The sequence below is a fragment of the Brachycentrus maculatus genome, unplaced genomic scaffold, assembly GCF_059751285.1.
Source record: "Brachycentrus maculatus isolate JH-2025_06_01 unplaced genomic scaffold, ASM5975128v1 h1tg000180l, whole genome shotgun sequence".
Lineage (NCBI taxonomy): Eukaryota > Metazoa > Arthropoda > Insecta > Trichoptera > Brachycentridae > Brachycentrus > Brachycentrus maculatus.
Window position 1 is genome coordinate 2,840,652 of NW_028280931.1, and position 20,069 is coordinate 2,860,720.

Genomic DNA, 20,069 nt, shown 5'->3' on the forward strand with positions numbered 1-20,069 from the left:
ATCCTGAATTATAATCACACACGGTCGTCAGCCCCGTAAATGCCCAGACTTCCATATTCTTCTTCATCTTTGATGAGATGTCAAAAAATGATATGAAAATAACTCCTGTAATTGGAGATAATCCAGATTTTGTGAACAGTATTTGGACACACTCAAAATGTTGTTATTAGAGAGATCAAGTATGTCAAATATCTGACGTCGGAATAATTGGCGGGTATGTATCATGAGATACACGAATGTGGTAGAGAAAAGTTTGTGAATGTTACACGAGTGTAAAGTGATTAACTTAACCAATCCTATGACGGTCGTAAGCCCAGACTTTAATATTCTTCTTCGTCTATGTTGAGATGTCAACAATGTATAAATAAGTTTTATAACACACATTAAAAATGTTGTAACGTAAAAAAGTGAGATGAAAAAATTGGTGAATGTTACACGTGTGTAAAGTAATCACTTAACCAATCCTATGACGGTCGTAAGCCCAGACATCCATACTCTTTTTCATCTACGTTAAGATGTCAACGATGAATGTTGTAATGTAAAAAAGTGAGATGAAATCTTCAGAAATCTTTTGTACGCCACAGCGAGCTCATTGCAATAACAAACGTGTTGTTTCTCCCATTATGAGCGTTCCTTTTATCTGGCTCTCTGGAAAACTCAGTACGATCGGGAACATCCTACACCAGTGACCATTATACATCTCCTTCCCCATTAGATTGCAGAAATGGTGCGTACAACAATGAAATATTTCTTACTTATTTTATGAAATTTATCACCCCACCAATTTAACACCCTGTGAAGGATTAATCGAACAAGGAAAAATAGACAACATTTTATGTTTCTCCAAATACTTCACAAATCTGGATTATCTCCAATTATAGAAGTAATATTTTCTGGCGTTACTCATGTATGTGATTAAAATCCAGGATTCGGACCTCACATACTGATAAAAGAGTTTCTGCTCAATAAAAAGCTTCTTTTCATCTCTCTAATAGATGTCTCTAGTGAAGTTCTTGTGATTCAAGAACAATGTTTCTGAATTGGTTCATATGTATAGAACTTCCAAAGATTTTGAGTAATGTGGTTGTCAATAATGGGTAGAATTGGTGAATGTTACACGTGTGTAAAGTGTTCACTTAAACCAGCCTATTACGGTCGTCAGCCGGGTAAATGCCCAGACTTCCATATTCTTCTTCATCTTTGATGAGATGTCAAAAAATACAAGGAATAATAGAAAAGAAAAAAAAATTACAATTTTTGTAGCAAAAAATGCCCCAAAAACGTCTTCAAGACTTTAAGTTAAAATAACAGACATAAATATTTATGATACCTACTCGAATATTTTCGTGCTTTTGTTCGTTAATTGATGAATGGTGACAGGCAACAAAAAATATTTTCTATTTTTATAAAATATCAATATTTCTATAACGTTTAATTTTTTTAAATGTAATTTTAAGGAATTTTATTACGTAATACTTTTTTTGTGTTAATATTTGAAATATTTACCTGAAAACATTACTCACATAGCTAGTCAAAAAATATAAAAAGATAACAATAATTAATTGTATGATTTTTAATGTTTTAATTTTTACATGAAGTGCTTATTGTTCCATTGTTGGCGGATAAGGGTTTAATTATCGTATTAATTTCTCAACATAGACAAAGAAAAATATGGATGTCTGGGTATTTACAATGCTTACGACCTGTCAAAGGCTGGTTAAGTGATTACTTTACACACGTGCAACATTCACCGATTCTACCCATGATTGACAACCATACTACTCAAAATTTTAAGACTTTTAGAAACATGATCAATCTTATGACACAGTACACATGAGTTCACAACAGCCATCTATGTTGTATTGAGAAAGCTTTTATTTAAATATTTATATATGTATGTACTTCTGATCTGATTTTTTTATACCTATCATTCATTCAAACCCTTCTTCAAAGTCCTCAGATGCTCAGACTTCCATCTTCCATCATACATACATTTCATTTTCATTCAAACCCTTATTCGCACCCCAATGGTGCATAGGGCACTTCATCATATAAACGCAGTGTTATCTTGATCGTTAATACATGAAGAAAAGGTGATCGGCCCTCCGCTTCAGGTACCAGTCCATGGTAATAACGAATAAATATTAGAGTGAAAAAATCACTTATATTTATTTGACCCTCCCCTGGGAACCGAACCCGGGACCTCCAGAATAGTAGCCGAGCATGCTGACCATAACACTACGCAGGCGACATATTACAGGTAATAATCCAGATAAGTATTTGGACACACTTAAAATGTATTTTTTTCCCATTTTTTTTATTTTACCAGACTCAGCCACAGCAATCTTTGGCCTGGTACAGCTAGTAAAACTGTTTTTAAAAAACATATTACAATATATTTCATGGGTTCAGGTAGTTCAACGGTTTGGCAAGTATCCAGATTTTTAAAAATCTTTCTGTACTGGAATAATTTAATATCACACGTAGGCCGCGAAAATTCCTTACAAGTGAAACGAATGAATAACCAAGTGTGAATTTCTAGTGATAAAAGGTCCTTAGTGGTATATAATGGAATGGAAATATTCATGTATTTATTCCTTATATATAAATATTTATAATAAACCAGCTAACTGATCCTCACGCCACTTCCTCGCAGGGGTAGTCAGAGAGAATAGAACGTTTGCAAACAATTTTTTACTCTTCATCTGCTCATAAAAATCCAATGATTATTATGACTCATGGGCTAACCGTGATTTGAAATAATGTAATTTTAAATAAAAAAGAAATATTTGTGATTTTCTTATTTACAAAAATACTCCAATTTCATACTATTTCTGTGAGCCTCATTATTAGAAATAGGTATCAAATATTAATGATCATGTTAAGTTTTCTTCGGTCTTTCTCTACTGTTATTTGGTCTTTTAAATTTGTTTTACTGTTTTTTTTCGCTCATTTGATTCACATGCCCAAACCATCTCGAAACGCCTTTCTTAATTTTACCGATAATGCTTATCTCAGCCTTGCATTCTTTCCTTCTTTCACCATTCAAATATCTATCATCTATCGTTTTGTTGCAAATTGTCTGAGATATGCGTTTCGACTGCATTCGGACTACTTTCAACCCCATGCTTGCATTCCTTCCTTATATCACCATTAAACCATCTATCATATAAAGTTCTGTCGAGCACTCGTCTCAGTGATCGCATTTTGACTGCACTAGGTTTTTTTTCGTTAATTCCATGCTTCACTCTCATATATTACGGTTGGAACTGTACTAAACTGTTAAAATTTTATTAAAATTTAATACTTGAAAATACCACTTTAATGAGTTTTATTTATATCCGACTAGTTTCGAAAACTTACAGATGTTTTTATCTTCTGGTACAAATTAAAACTAATTTTTAGTTTTAATTTGTACCAGAAGATGAAAACTTCTGTAAGTTTTCGAAACTAGTCGTAAATATAAATAAAACGGTATATTCAAGAGTTCAATTTTAAAAAAAATAATCGTGTTATTCTATAAAGTTAATGCCGAATCAATAAATAATAAAACTGTTGAAATATGTTAAATGGGATTAATATGCATACTACCATCATATGACCAATTGAACCGCACAATTTAAAGAAATGTATTCAACAGTATTCATAATATAAAAAATTTAATTGGCTTTTATCATTGTCAATCTTACTATTTTTTTTATTTACAAGCTGTATAATTCCACAAATTATAATTGCGGATCTTCGTTTGTAAATTTCGCGGAGCTTCGTTTGTAGAGCCTTCAGGAGAAGGTACTTGTCTTGAATTCCCTTCGTTAGGAAGTTTGCATAATATGTGTCAAGTCGGGTGGAGACAGCTTTAGTTGTGCATTGTATTATGGTATGCATGTACGTATCGCATCCCCACAACTTGATATAGCGCAGTTGCAATTCAAAATGCAAGTCTGTTTTGAACAGAAAACTACAGAATGTCCGCGGAAAAACAAGAAAACTCTCAGTCGTACATTTAGGTCATGCTTTTTATTTTTATAATCTTCAAGAAATCAGTGTTACTTGAATAGAGTCACATTAAAGAAAAAGCAATCTGTGTTTAATTAAGTTTTTTTTTATTAAAACCACGGTTACTTGAATAGAGTCATATAATGAAAAAATGATCTGTTTTTAATTAAGTTTTAATTGATATTAATCAGGGTTACTTGAATAGAGTTATAAAGGAAGAAATGATCTGTTTTAAATTAAATTTTACTTGAATCAGGATTACTTCAATAGAGTCATATTAGAAAAAAATGATCTGTTTTTAATTAAGTTTTACTTGATATAAATCAGGGTTACTTAAATGGAGTTATAAAAGGAAAAAAATATCTGTTTTTAATTAAGTTTTACTTGATTTTAATCAGGGCTACTTGAATAGAGACATATAGGAAAAAAATAATCTGTTTTAATTGAGTTTTACTTGAAATAAATCAGAGTTACTTGAAAAGAGTCATATTAGGAAAAAATGTGTTAAATTTAAGTTGTACTTGGTACATACCACTTTGGATTAAAATTTATTACGACACGTATTACGATGGACTCCGCATTATTTACACATAAAAATGATGATCAAAATACGTGTCACAATTTTGAGAAATAGTGGTATTTCTAAAATTGAAATAAAAAATGAACAGATATTACAACGAAATGACTGCCGAATCAAGTAGTGAATAAAATGTAAATGGTATTTTTTATTCACGATTACCATACATATTCAAACTAACTAACTTAATAACAATCATACCGCTTTCTCACAGAGATAGGTACAGAGAAAATAATGCCATACCAATCTTTTTTTCTCACACTCATCTCCCATTTTTCTCACACATTTTCATCGGTACCTACCTGAGGCACAAAACTGATCAACTTGGTTTTAACAACGTTCTGGAGGTCCCGGGTTTGATTCCCAGTGGGGGTAGGGGGTTAAAAACATAAAAGTGATTTTTTCATTCTAATATTTCATATATTCAATATTACCTTCGACTGATACCTGAAGCGGAGGGCTAAGCACCTTTGCTTCATGCAAACACTACGTTTATATGATGCAGTGCCCTATGCACTATTAAGTACGAATAAGAGATTGAAGAAGAAGAATACCATTTTATAATGCATTACTTGTACCACCCCAACCAATACTGTACATCTGTACAATCGACTGACAAAAAGTTAAGTAAATTTATACTTAATGAGATAACTGTATTTATATATAATCGCAGTAACTATACATAAACCACGTTTAAATTTAAGCATCGTATTCTGGAAATAAATCCTAAATTGTATCGACTAAGTTCAATGTGGAACGATGAAATCGCAATTTAAAAGTTTATTACAACGGGTTATCGGAATTGTAGTTTTGCGCAGTTTTGATCGAATTTTTCCAATTCCGCTCTGTATTTTTCGCTGACCAAAAGTGTTTATATTGCCAGAGGAATGGGGTTTTTGGGGCAACATTCCAGCGGCCCACAATACATTCCGCGGCACTATTTAGTCGTTGCGTTGTGTAACATGCTCGCGAAGATATCCTCTGTGCGATTTTCGCTGGTCAAAAGCACTCACAACTTTTAATGACATCCAATTCGGACATATACAATGGTCGCACATAATAATAATGATAATAAATAGTATATGTTGTAGTACTTTGTTGCTGTGATCCTATTTCGTGTCTGTATATGAGACGTTTCCTTAAGGCCCAGTATTCTATTATATCAGTATATTAATTTTCTCTAAATCCAGGTTACATTTTAACTAACTAACCATCACGCCGCCTCTCTGCAGGGGTAGGCAGAGAGGATAGAACGTCACACCACTCTGTCTTAGTAAACATTTTTGCTCCTTCCACGTTCATGTATCTCCTGACAACTTTCAAGTATTTGGCATACCCGATCATGCCAAGTTTTTCTCGGTCTTCCTCTGCTTCTTTTTCCAACTACATTTGCCTGGTAAATTTGTTTTACCGTTCTTTCCTTACTATTCGTTCAACATGTCTAAACCATGTCAACACATATTTCTTAATTTTATCCATAATGCCTATCTCAGCTTTGCATTCCTTCGTTATTTCACCATCGTTTTGCCGCACATACTTCTGAGAGGTAGCATTTCGACTGCATTTAGTCTACTTTCTTCCATCTCTTGCCAACTCCATGCTTCACTTCCATATATTAGGGTTAGAACCGGACTCCGTTACGTATAACGTAATTGATTTTTTCTTCTTAAAAACTGTTTTTGCACTGAAGTTTGTCTTCGAAACAATTATACTGTTTTAAAAAAAAGACTTTTTGAAAGGAAAGCAGTTAAGTGTTTATTTAAAAAAAAATATTAATTCTTAAATACAAAGAAATATCGAATATAAACTAACTAACTAACTAATCATCACGCCGCTTCTTTGCAGGGGTAGGAGAGAAAATAGAGCGCCATGTACCCTGTCTTTGCAAATATTATTCGCCTCTTCCACATTCATGCATCTCCTCATACATACTCATGGTTATTTCAACTCCTGATTCGGCCGCTCTCAAATATTTGACAAACCTGATTGTGCCAAGTAGTCCTCGGTGTTCTTCTACATCGAATATACATTTTTTTAAAAACCTGGAATGAAGAGACGTGTGACTTCTCAGGTGGTTAGCCGCTGATTGAATTCTGTGTTTGAGTTGTATCACCTCAACCTTACTGAAAGTGAATGTTTATAAAAATAAAACACATGCATAATACCACTGCTTGAGTTTTATTTCATTACACGCGACTAGTTTCGAAAACCATAGTTGTTTTCATTGATAAGTGATTACTATGTGAATGCTTCTCTTTCATACATTCGAGTTGGAACAAGGAGTCCATTGTGCACTGCCAGTTTTGCTTTCGCTGAAAGGATTTATTTACACCATACATCAGTGCACAATAGTCAAACAGGAGACCTCTTTGATGATTACCAAATACACTTACCATTTTAATATTAAACCTCGATACTTGAGAAAATTGAAACGTTGAACATGAAAAGAGGCCTATATTGAATAGTTGAGTTTTTTGCTGGCACAACTCCAAAACGAAATTGGAAAAACAGCCAGAAAGTAATTAACTTTTTTTCCAAACATCATTTAAATTAATTATTCGTAAATAGTTCGTTAATTTTATTTATAACCCCAGAGCTTTTGTTCATCGTATTAAAATCAACTGAAACAGTCTTGCTTACTCATATAAAAAAAAATCATTAAAAAGATAATTATTTTGAAACGTTCTCTGTTTTTGCAAAAATCGATGTGGCTTTTTTGTTTATCATTTCGTTTCGACAAAAATGTATCCCACACGTATATAGCCACAGTTTTAATATTGACCAATGAATGAATTTGAAATAAATTGTGTATTTTTCAAAATAAAGCTAAGAAAAGTTAAGAAATAAGAAAAATAAATATTAGAATGTAGAGAAAAATAAAGAAAAACTTAATTTTTACATTTAAAAATGAAACAAATTGTATGTTTATTTTAAATTATAATTATTTAACGATAAAATGCCAAAATAATTCACGTTTTAAATAGTTTTACCTTTTTTTTCTTCTAATTTTCTTAAAATATTGTAATTTTTCATCATATTTTTGCATTAAACCCTATATATATATATATATATATATATATATATATATATATATATATATATATATATATATATATATATATATATATATATATATATATACATATATATATATATATATATATATATATATATATATATATATATATATATATATATATATATATATATATATATATATATATATATATATATATATATATATATATATATATACAAATATATATATATTCAAAGATAGAAAAGAAGGAATTATTGTCAAGGTCGAAACTATACCTGGACAATTATCAAATCCCATCGTCAGCGGTCCGCAGGCGTAAAAAACACTCGTTCGAAATGTGTTAATTATAAGCTTTTGTGAGTGTTCGGGTTGAACTTTTCGGAGCTTATTTGTCTTGCTATTGTCACGAATAAAAATGTCCATATTTATGTTTTTGTCGAGAAACAAAACTTTACGTGTGTCGTAAAAAAATCGATACAATAATAATTTGATGTCGTGATGGTGTAGCCATTATTGTAAGTATGTTGGTTCAATAAAGAAAATTGTTTACAGAACATCGGTGTTGTGATAACTTTGTTATTCTGTCTCTGTTAGCGGCAAACAATACCTCCTTTTACCATATGTACTCCTGGTATTTATGAAATTATCCCATTGTTATATCATCATTCATATTATTATATCTTCACTATATCATCAATTATATGATTGTTTATCAATTTCTTTCACCATTAATGATTTTTATTTCATCGTTTCATCATCATTAATGAAATCATATCATCATTTATGGAATCCAATTAACATAAATATAATTGAGCGATAATAGCATTGATTTTTTATCCTTTTTGTAATAATATCGTCATTTTTATGATTTTATCAACATGAATGTAATTATATCACCATGATTTGATCATAACATCCTCCGAAGAAGAATTATCCCGAAGAAGTAGGCAGAAAGAATAGAACGCCACTCTTTCACGCATCTCTTCATACTTACCCGTGGATTATTTCGACTCCTGACCTGACCACACCCACAATTTGTAATACTCGATCGTGTCAAATTTCTCCGTTTTTCTTCTGTCATATTTCACGACATACCGTTCTCTATCGATAATGCTAATTTCAGCCTTCCATTCATTCCTTATATTTATCACCAATTGAACATCACACATAATTTTGGAGCACATCTCTCTGAATTATCGTAAATCGATTGCATTAAGTCTACTTTCATCTTTTTCTTGCCAACTCCATGCTTCATTCCCAAGCCAATACCAGTTTAAAATATATAATAATAAAATAATAAAACCCTCATCCGCACCCCAATGGTGCACAGTGCACTGCTTCATATGAACACAGTGTTATCTTGATCGCTTACACATAAAGGAAAGGTGGTCAACCCCCCGCTTCAGGACACTGGTCCAGGGTAATATTGAATAAATATTACAGTGAAAAAAATCACTTATATTTATTTGACCCCTCATAAATATATATATATATATATATATATATATATATATATATATATATATATATATATATATATATATATATATATATATATATATATATATATATATATATATATATATATATATATATATATATATATATATATATATATATATATATATATATATATATATATATATATATATATATATATATATATATATATATATATATATATATATATATATATATATATATATATATATATATATATATATATATATATATATATATATATATATATATATATATATATATATTTATATATATATATATATATATATATATATATATATATATATATATATATATATATATATATATATATATATATATATATATATATATATATATATATATATATATATATATATATATATATATATATATATATATATATATATATATATATATATATATATATATATTTATATATGTATATTTACATAAATGTGTATTAATGGTTTATGCTGTTATCTTTGATGTAAATTCCTTAATGCTTTTTCTTCCATACGTACTCAAACAAGCCAATTTGTGTAAATAAATGTCTAGGAGAGTGAATCTACCATATTTCCATCATTGTTAGAATTTCGTGTTAAAATAAAACTTGTTTTTTGTTTTTTTTTTCCAGGCAGCCATTGACGAAGAGCAGATGGCAAGTAAGTGAAGAATTTCGTTTTTCCAAATAAACAATGCCACACCATACCTAATTTCTTTAAGTCAAGATAAGTGGGACTTTGTGGGCGGATATATCTAGCACACAAAATGCTTACGAGCTTTTAGAAACTGATTTTCAAACATGTTCGAGATTAACTACAAAAAATAACTAGCTAGAAGCACCAACGAGTCGATTCGCCTGGAACAACACTTAAATGGTTTGATTCTGGCCAATCTGTACATGACGGATTTTTCAGTTCTTTAGACACGTTGTACGTGGCAATGAGGATAGCCTGGAATGACTGGTTGTGATTGGTAGCCTGGAGGGAAAAAAAGGATATTAATATTTTATTTAATATTGTCCGCCTCCGTAGTGTAATGGTCAGCACGCTCGGCTACCGTTCTAGAGGTCCCGGGTTCGATTCCCAGGGGGGTCAAATAAATATAAGTGATTTTTTCACTCTAATATTTATTTATTACCCTGGACTGGTACCTGAAGCGGAGGGCCGATCACCTTTGCTTCGTGTGTTAACGATCAAGAAAACACTGTGTTTATATAATGCAGTGCCCTTTGCACCATTGGGGTGCGGAAAAGGGTTTGAATGAATGAATAGTTACAATTTCTACAGGTTTCAAACCTTACCGCTTCTTTATCAAGACTGATAAATACTCTGTCTTGATAAAGAAGCGGTTAGCTTCGAAACCGGTAGACATTATAACAAAGTTATAAAAAAAACATTCATAGTGATTTTAAAATTAAATTTCATTTTAATTATATATGGTTGAGTTAAGCATGTTTTTATTTTATTTAGAAACGCCTTTATCAACTTTATCAATGGTATGTTGAGATGTCAAATGTATTTTCAATTTGCTGGATAGCAAAATGGGTGTAATTTTATGGCCATCTGGTAGACATTAAAAAGTTGTATTATTTGCTAATATCACCGTTATTTTTCAATGGTTTGTCAGCTTAGGGTGTGATAAATTATGGGTTTGATTTTGTTGAGACTGAAATCACCGAGAAGGCATTGAACACCTTTGTATTTCCCATACTTAACTTAGCGAGCTTTCCAATTTTATTAAACTTTAAAAGCATCATGGATTATGCTTGTATTGTATTATACATATATGAACATGAAAGTCTGAGCTTCTTGGGGGTTGGCTCAAGTGATAATTTTTTTTACACTTGTGTAATGGTCAATATTTTGCCCATCTGTGTGACATCCAAATTGCGTAAATTTTTCAAAACTTGTATATATGCATTTCTGGTGGATTCATGTCACACCCTAGTTCTTTTTTCATAGTTTTTATTTGATCTATTTATAAACATACTGTACCACCATTTAAAAAATCTATTGTGACTATTGTTTCAATGCATTCCGAGTCATTTTTGAATTCCGTATACGGTGTTTTTTTTATTTATTTCGTAAAAAAAAAACATTTTTTTTATACTATATGTATTACGGATCTTTAGGCATGGCCTGTGTTGAGCCGAAATACTTACATGTTAATACAATTTTTAATTTATATAACTTTTTTTCTTTAATTATTAGATTATTTACATTACATACAATAGATACAATAACAATTTATGGTATAAAGGTTATTGAATTGAATCACTTTCTACCTTGTTTGAAAATGATGCGGAATGTATCTTGTCACAATAGATTTTAAGAAATAGTGGTATTTACCAAGTAAAACTTAAATAAAAAATAAATGGTTTTAAGAAATAAGTTGGTATTATTTTTATGATGTTTAATTTATATTTATATTAGTAGGTTGCACTTCTCAAGGTTTGGAATAAAGATAATAAATTATTTGTGTTTATTTTATGAATTCCAGTGCTTAAACGAGCCTTCACCATGTTTGACTCGAGTAAACAAGGAAGAATAGAAAAAGAAAAGGTTAGAACTATCCTCAATACTATGGTCCATAGTTACGATGACAAAGAACTGGAAACTTTGCTGGAAGGAGAAGATCATGAAGGTAAGGATAATTTTTTAAAAGTAATAGTTATATTTAAGTTTTATAACCAAAAAACTGTAATTTAAAAAGGCTTTAAAATACTTTTTATATTTTAAAATACACTTTACTTATCTGAATCTAAGAGGGAATTAGATATTTCCATAAATAACACTTCATTTGATAATCAACTAAAGTTGATAATGATTCAAGCAATTTTTCAATCTTTAAAATTACACTAATTTCGGAATTTTTCTTTCGAAAATATTCATATATTTGTTTCGATACATATTGGATTAATCTGCGGTCAAATCTATGAAAACGTGATCCAATGTTTGAATGATTTATGCTCACTTAATATGAGTAGAACATAATAATAAATAATTGTTCATTTTACTCTTTTAAAACTGATTTTTACTCATTTTGTCTAGTAGCAACACATAATGATATGAGTAAAAATTAAATTAAATTTTTATTTTCAAAGAATTAGCAAACTTACAAATTCATTTGTCAAATAGCAATACATTAAAGTATTGATTGGATAATAATAAATAAAAGTTTTATTTATTTTTATTCCGTAGGAACTGGAAAACTGAATTTTGACTCATTTTGTCGTGTGGCAACACATTTTCTCGACGAAGATGATGAAGCTCTTCAAAAGGAGTTAAAAGAAGCTTTCAGACTATATGATAAAGAAGGTAATATATTGAATCTATAAACCATGGCTATATAAATGCAGCCCTACTAGTATCAATGGGTAATATGTGTATACCACTGGAAAATCTTTGTCATCGATTGAAGAAACGACCTTCCACTCTGTCTTAAGTAAGGCAGAAGATCAATGGAACAAAAATCCATGTTATGTTTATCTATACGTAAACGTTTTTTGTTAAAAAAAGACATGTTGCTTTGAGTAAGCATAAATGTGTCAGAGAGGTTGGAACGGAGAGAATGATGAGTATTGCAATGGTCAAATCACATGTGTGTCACAATAGATTTACAAAAATTGTAGTTTTTATCACAGAGACTTTAAAAAAATAGGATTGTTAAAAAATTACATCTCAGTATTAGAGTTTGATATTACTTATGTAAAGTATAATTTATGTATTAAAATTATATGTTTTCAATAATACCGTTAAAGCTGATAAAGCTTTGTACATAAAAATAAATAATAAATATATATATATATATATATATATATATATATATATATATATATATATATATATATATATATATATATATATATATATATATATATATATATATATATATATATATATATATATATATGAATTTAAACGATAGATGTTCAAATGGTGACATAATGAAGGAATGCAAGACTGAGAAAAAAAAATGATTGGGAAAAGTATCATTAGGCGTGTGAATCGAATGAGTGAAGCAATAACTGTAAAACAAATTTATAAGGCTAGATTATGAAGTATTTTAGGTTGAAATTTATGAAACATTTGGAGATTTAAGCAGAAAAAGACCGAGGAAAACTTAGCTTTAATAATCAGTGGGTATGCATGAATTTGGAATAAATAAGGGTTGTATTTTTAGTGTTATCCTGTTTTGGTTTTTCAGGAAATGGTTACATACCAACGAGCAGTCTGAGGGAAATTTTGGCTGCCTTGGATGACCAACTGACGCCTGACCAACTTAATGAAATGATTGCCGAGATTGATACTGACGAATCTGGCACCGTTGATTTTGATGGTGAGAAATCCACAGTATATATGACTAATTCACAAATAATCTGTTCAAACAATCTAATTGCCTTTATCTTTCCGCTAGACTCTGAAGTTAGGCGCACATCACGGCAATTTTCGGTTTCTTGATAGCAGCTCTATATAGGGACTTTAGCGCTACAGCGCGCTGTAGCGAAGTCACTCTCCTTAGTTTTAGTCAGGATATATGTATGTTTATCTATTTCCTATGCTACAATTTCGCTTTGTAACTGGCGTCGCGCTTTGTAATAGCCAATGAATTTTGAAAATCAATCCATATTAAATTGGTTTGGGTGTAATATCTTTACACGAGTATATGATATGTTATACGTATATGTATATATGTTTTATAAGTGAAACATGGAGCTAGTAAAAGAAGGATGAAGGTAATGATGTGATAATTGAAAGATCTACTGAAAGAAGTTGAATTATGACGTCAGATAAATGTGCGGAAAACTATTAATGATAGATTTTCGAATGGTGAAATAAGAAATTAATGAAAGGCTGAATTAAGTTTTATCGATAAATTAATATAAGTGTGTAAGTATGGTCTAAACATGTGGAGCGTATGAGTGAGAAACATAAAGAAAAACAAAGCTATGAGCTAAATAAGTTCCATATAAGAGCAGATGAAGACCGAGGAAAACTGAGTATATCTAATCATAAATTTAAATTCTTGCAAGTGGTCGGATCAGAAGTTGGAATTATCGGTGAATGTGTATGAGGAGATGCATAAATGAAGAGGCGACAGACGCCCCACTACTCATTTTTTTTTTTGAGTAGTGAGGTGTCTATTTTCTCTGCCTACCCTGGCGGAGAAGCTGCGGGATGATTCTTAATTTAGTTTTCAGCGATTGCATGTGTAAATCCGAATAGAAGGCAAGAGCTTTTTTTATACCAGACCCGGGAATATTGCCAGAGCTTTCAGAATCCCTTTTTTGAGTTGCAAATTCAACTAAGGTTTAATTCATAAATGCTTGTGTCCGCCACTGCATATGTGAACAGACCTATTTTGCAGTAGGTACTTGCGGTGAATACATTGTATGTTTGACCATGCACGATGAGACATGTGTGCATACAATGTACCCTGATGTATAGGAAGGGATGAACCTACATGGAGCATTGCACATTATTCATTTACTAGCCTTCGGGTATCAATAAGCCTCTTCGAAATTGAAAAACCAGGTCAATACTAACATAAGTTAGACGTTGATTGAAAAAAAGTACATTTAATACACATTTTCATATTGGTAACTTCTTTTAACCCTTATCCGCACCCCAATGGTGCATAGGGCACTGCATCATATAGAAGCAATGTTATCTTGATCGTTAAATACATGAAGGAAGGTGGCCTTCCGCTTCAGGTACCAGTAATGAATATCAAATAAATATCAGACTGAAAAATCACTAAATTTTTTTTACCCTCTTGGGAATCGAACCCGGGACCTCCAGTATGGTAGCCTAGCGCGCTTACAACTACACTACGGAGGCGGACGAATTTCATGTTTTTTCATATATTTTTTTGAAATCGTACGATTTAAGTCGTACGTCAAACATATTTGACGTTCATAAACTAGATAGCTGCAGTATACAAATTTAGGTACCGCAAATTAATCATCCAATTTTGTTTTTTAATAACAATTTGTTTTTTTAACAAAAATAGGACATGGAGGCATTGTAATTTAGTTATGAAACCACTTTCAAATTAAACGTTATTTTGTAAAAAATATTACATTTATTTTATGAATGTATATGTATATATATATATATATATATATATATATATATATATATATATATATATATATATATATATATATATATATATATATATATATATAATATATATATATATATATATATAATATATATATATATATATATATATAAATATATATATATATATATATATATATATATATATATATATATTATATATATATATATATATATATATATATATATATATATATATATATATATATATATATATATATATATATATATATATATATATATATATATATATAAATATAATATATATATATATATATATATATATATATATATATATATATATATATATATATATATATAAACATAAACATATGTAAATCCTGCGAAGATTTCGATATTTTCGTTCGTTTAATTGTAGCATTGTCCTTGTTTCAGAATTTATGGAGATGATGACTGGAGACTAAATGCCGGGAGAGATGACTTGCAAAAAGTATATATATATATATATATATATTAAACTTACATTCAGAAAAAAATCTATAACCACTTTCATCGAATATTAAAGGAACAAATTATTTTACGAAAATATTCTCCGCTGCATACTGATTTGAAATATTGAAATATTTGTATTAAATGTTATAAATGGACTAGTAGAAAACTGATAAAAAAATGTATCGTAAAAAATATATCCATTACATGAATTTTAAATGCAAACTTTTTATTTTTAAATTTAAAAGCCAAACTCTTCTAAAATACCACTTTTGAGTTCGTTAATGAAAACTCAATTAGTTTTGAGAATTGCTAATATTCTCATAAAAATTTTATATTTTCACCAGTTACTTTGCTGGATATTGGTTGGCATGGAAGCGGATTAAAAAAAAAAAAAAAAACAAAAAAAAAATATCAATTGATGGTTTGAATGTAAAAACCAAACATTTGTAAAGATCAGTTTTGTGTTTATAATGTTAACAAGACTAGTTTCAAGAACTAAAGATGTCCTCATCAAATGATGAAAATACAGACATGAATTAGGTTTTATTTTTCACCTGTTGATGAGAATATCTAAAATCTTTGAAATTTGTCATGTTTATACATTATTTATAAACACAAAACTGGTCTTATACGAATGTTTTATTTTTTTATTTGAATAATTATGTTGTTCTAAATTTAATAATTTTAAACATGGAATTATTTTCTTAATTGATTTGGTAGTCACTTTGTGGTAATATTTTTTTAAAAGTAAAGTTTTACTTCGTATATACCATTAATTCTTAAATTTGTTATGCCACGTGTTGTGATGCATTCCGCTTTTTTGTAAGACTAAGGGCATTTGTCCACTACACGGAATTACAAGGAATTTTACCGTCCGGCACATCAGTTAGCGTTTTAAAACGATGATTAGCTTTGATTGGCTTGTGCTTTTGTCCATCTTTCTTCGGATCGGTGCGTGAACACGTTGCACGTAAATTCGATCACGCTAAACTGTCGTAGTCGCTTTCATTTTTCAAAACCGGACAGCCGGACGGTAAAATTCCGGGTAGTGGACAAGTGCCCTATGTTTGAAAATGATTCGGAATGCATGCAAATACGTGTCACAATAGATTTGAATTAAAAGTGGTATTTACCAAGTAAAACTAAAATCAAAAATATAAAAATTTTAATATTTGTAAATAAGAATTGTTGTCATGTTTAATATTTTTTTAAATAATTTTGGTATATATTTATTTTGAATTATTGCCTAAATTACGTGAAATTGTTTGAAGACTGTAAGGAAAGCTATGGAAATCATGAATTACTGTTCATTGCTTCGTTTTAAAATTGAGCTTTCAATCGAATTGAGTAATTAACAAAACAGCAAAACGTCGTATAGCCTTACCTACATGAAAATCTTTTATTTGCTGACTGACTGGAAAACAAGATATTCAAGCATGACATCAAAAATGGATAATGTAGTGAAATATCGAACGATATTTTTACTACATGGATTACTACTATCACGACTACTATTACTACAATTACCATGCCGCTTCCTGCAGAGGTAAGATAAGAGGATGAAACGCCACTGTCGTCTCTTCTTATTTATTTTCAAAGTTTCTTCAGATTCTATGTACCAAGTTTTATATGTTCTACTCAGGTTATTTATCTCTACTAGATTTCTGTTTCTGATTTGGTCGTGCCAATGCTTTCTAGAGCGTTTTTGTTGTATTCTCCTTTTTACACATGCCCAATATACTTTTCTTATCATTCTTTTGTCATAAATTTGCTCTGCGCATTTAAATCAACATAAAGAACCATTGAATGTAACATTTGTGTAAGATTAGTTTTTGAGTTTATTAATTTAAACACGACTTGTCTCGAGAACTACATATCGCTCACTCCTTTCAAGAACGTCATAAATCAAAAATCGTCAATTTTCAGTTGTGCATTTTTTCGGAATGCCCAGAAAATGTACTATATCCCAGCAAAAGAGGCATATTTTTAACTTTATATTCACCCGCTACAGGGCAGAAAGTGTTGTTTTTGCATTTTGAAGAAAAGGTATTGTTTAATTATTTTTATTATATTAAATGAACTAAAAAAATTCAAATGGAGAAAAAACCTTCAGGTTTTACTTAAAAAGATCTGTTGCATAGTAAAAAGTTCATTAAGCGGCTTGATATTTATTTTTAAAAATAGTATTGTATTTTTAAAATTTTAAAACGTTCTCCTGAAAAATCAAATCTTTTGATTTATGACGTTCTTGAAAGGAGTGAGCGATATTTTCTCATCAACAGGTTAAAACACAAAAGAGTCAGTATGTTTTTTTCACCTGTTCCTTTCTTGAACCTTTCTTTTCCTTTTAATGACCCTTTTCTGAAATTAACATTCCTTTGTGACGTTTCATTTTTTATTTTATCATACATCGATTTTTCATACCCTTATTTTTGGTCCGTCTTTTGATATTTTTTGTTGCATGTTACCACCTCACCTCCGTAGTGTAATGGTCAGCACGCTCGGCTACCGTTCTGGAGGTTCCGGGTTCGATTCCCAGGGGGGTCAAATATTTATTTAAGTGATTTTTTCACTGTAATATTTATTCAGTATTACCCCTGGACTAGTACCTGAAGCAGACGGCTGATTACCTTTCCTTCATGTGTTAACGATCAAGATAACACTGCGTTTATACGACACAGAGCCCTATGCACCATTGGGGTGCGGATAGGGGGCTTATATTTTTATATTATATGTTAAAATCAGTACAAACAACTCTTCCTGAATTGATAGAATTTGAGTTGCAAAAAATGTAAAAATAACTCCAAACGGGACAAAACCAGGTTGATGAACCCAATCAAGTATTTGGACACACTCAAAATGACGTGAAAAAAACCTGGTTGGATTGTAAGCTGCATAAAAAAATTCATAACCATCTTTTCAAAATAATTCGGTTAAGGTCTTGCATACATAAAAATAAAAGGATCTCTACTAAATAAAAGTTTTCCTACTCCAATTATAGATGGTTCTAGTGAACTCAAATATACAGTGTCATAAGATAATGATATATGTAGGATTTCCTAAAATTTGAGTAGTGTGGTTGTCAATCATGGGGTAAAATAGTGAATATTGCATGTGTGTAAAGTGATTACTTAATCAGCCTATGACAGATCATAAGCCCTGTAAATGTAGACTTCCATATTCTTCTTCAGCTTTGTTGAGATGTCAAAAACTTTTGAATGTACCTACCCATATCTGAAAAATGGTAAGAGCGACTATTTTTCATGCAACAAAAGATTAACTTTAAGTAAGTATAATATAAAATTCTGAAAACATTTAAAAAAAATTTTTTCAACAATTTATTATTAACCATTGGATTCCTCACATCGCTCACCAAATTCTCTTTTAGCTAGTATCGTCTACCAAATTCTCCCTCAGCTAGTATTTATTGCCCATCAAATTCTCCCTAAGCCAGTATCGCCCACCTAATTCTCCCTCAGCTAGTATTTATTGCCCATCAAATTCTCCATAAGCCAGTATCATCCAACAAGTTTCCCTCAGCTAGTATTCATTGCCCATCAAATTCTCCCTAAGCCAGTATAGTCCACCAAATTCTCCCTCAGCTAGTATTTCTTGCCCATCAAATTCTCCCTAAGCCAGTATTGCCCACCAAGATCCCTTCATCGTCCACAAGTGAGCGATATTGCCCACTTTGGGAATCTTTACTTTAAAGCAGTGTTCTGCAAACTTTTTCTATTCAAGGTACACTTACCAAATTGTGCCAGGTGCATATTACCATATTTTGGTAACACATTTAACATATGTTTAATGCGAAATATGAGCCTACTTAACTGAACACAGCCAATCAAAATTTGGAGCAACTGTGTTATTTGCACAAAACTAGACTTTTTCCGCGGCAGACTAAATAATCACCACGGTACACCAGTATGCCGCGTCACACACTTTGCGGAACAATGCTTAAAAGCAAAACTTAAGTACACTTCTTTCACATTTCTATTCGCCAAGTATTCCCAAAGCTCACTCAAAGCTTTCCATTCGAGTGCCATCCGCCCATTAAAATCGTCGCTGTAATTACTCTTCAATTCTGTCTTTTATTAAAAAAATATCTCGAACTTACGTTTCTCATCTTCAGACGCCGAATTCACAAAATAACGTAATTATCTGAGAAACAAATACTAGTCAATGATTTGAAGTCATGCTTCGCTACTTTGCATATTTCTATCCATACTCCATGCACAATACAAACCTATGTAGGAAGGAATATCTATAAATTAAACAGGTGGCGAAAAATTACTCTCCCTATTGTAATATGTAATAATTTTTGTAAATGGCCTATGAATGTTAATCATATTTGACATTTTTACACAAGACA

The 20,069-nt window shown here is 30.4% G+C and overlaps 2 protein-coding genes across 2 annotated transcripts in view; one reads left to right on the forward strand and one right to left on the reverse strand.

Annotated features, from left to right (window-relative positions):
* Positions 1–20,069, reverse strand: part of LOC148308029 (neo-calmodulin-like) — a 59,563-nt gene that overhangs the window by 27,298 nt on the left and 12,196 nt on the right. The gene's annotated exons all lie outside the window — the stretch shown is intronic.
* LOC148308030 (troponin C-like) lies at positions 618–15,913 on the forward strand. Its single transcript, XM_088262435.1, has 6 exons — positions 618–727; positions 9,751–9,778; positions 11,619–11,762; positions 12,320–12,436; positions 13,326–13,457; positions 15,641–15,913. The coding sequence occupies exons 1-6, from the start codon at positions 725–727 to the stop codon at positions 15,667–15,669; spliced, it is 453 nt and encodes a 150-aa protein (XP_088118561.1). The 5' UTR covers positions 618–724; the 3' UTR covers positions 15,670–15,913.

Coding starts and splice junctions, on each gene's coding strand:
- LOC148308030 (XM_088262435.1), top strand. Junction 12,437..13,325: donor CAGACTATATGATAAAGAAG/GTAATATATTGA, acceptor TTGGTTTTTCAG/GAAATGGTTACATACCAACG. Junction 13,458..15,640: donor TGGCACCGTTGATTTTGATG/GTGAGAAATCCA, acceptor TCCTTGTTTCAG/AATTTATGGAGATGATGACT.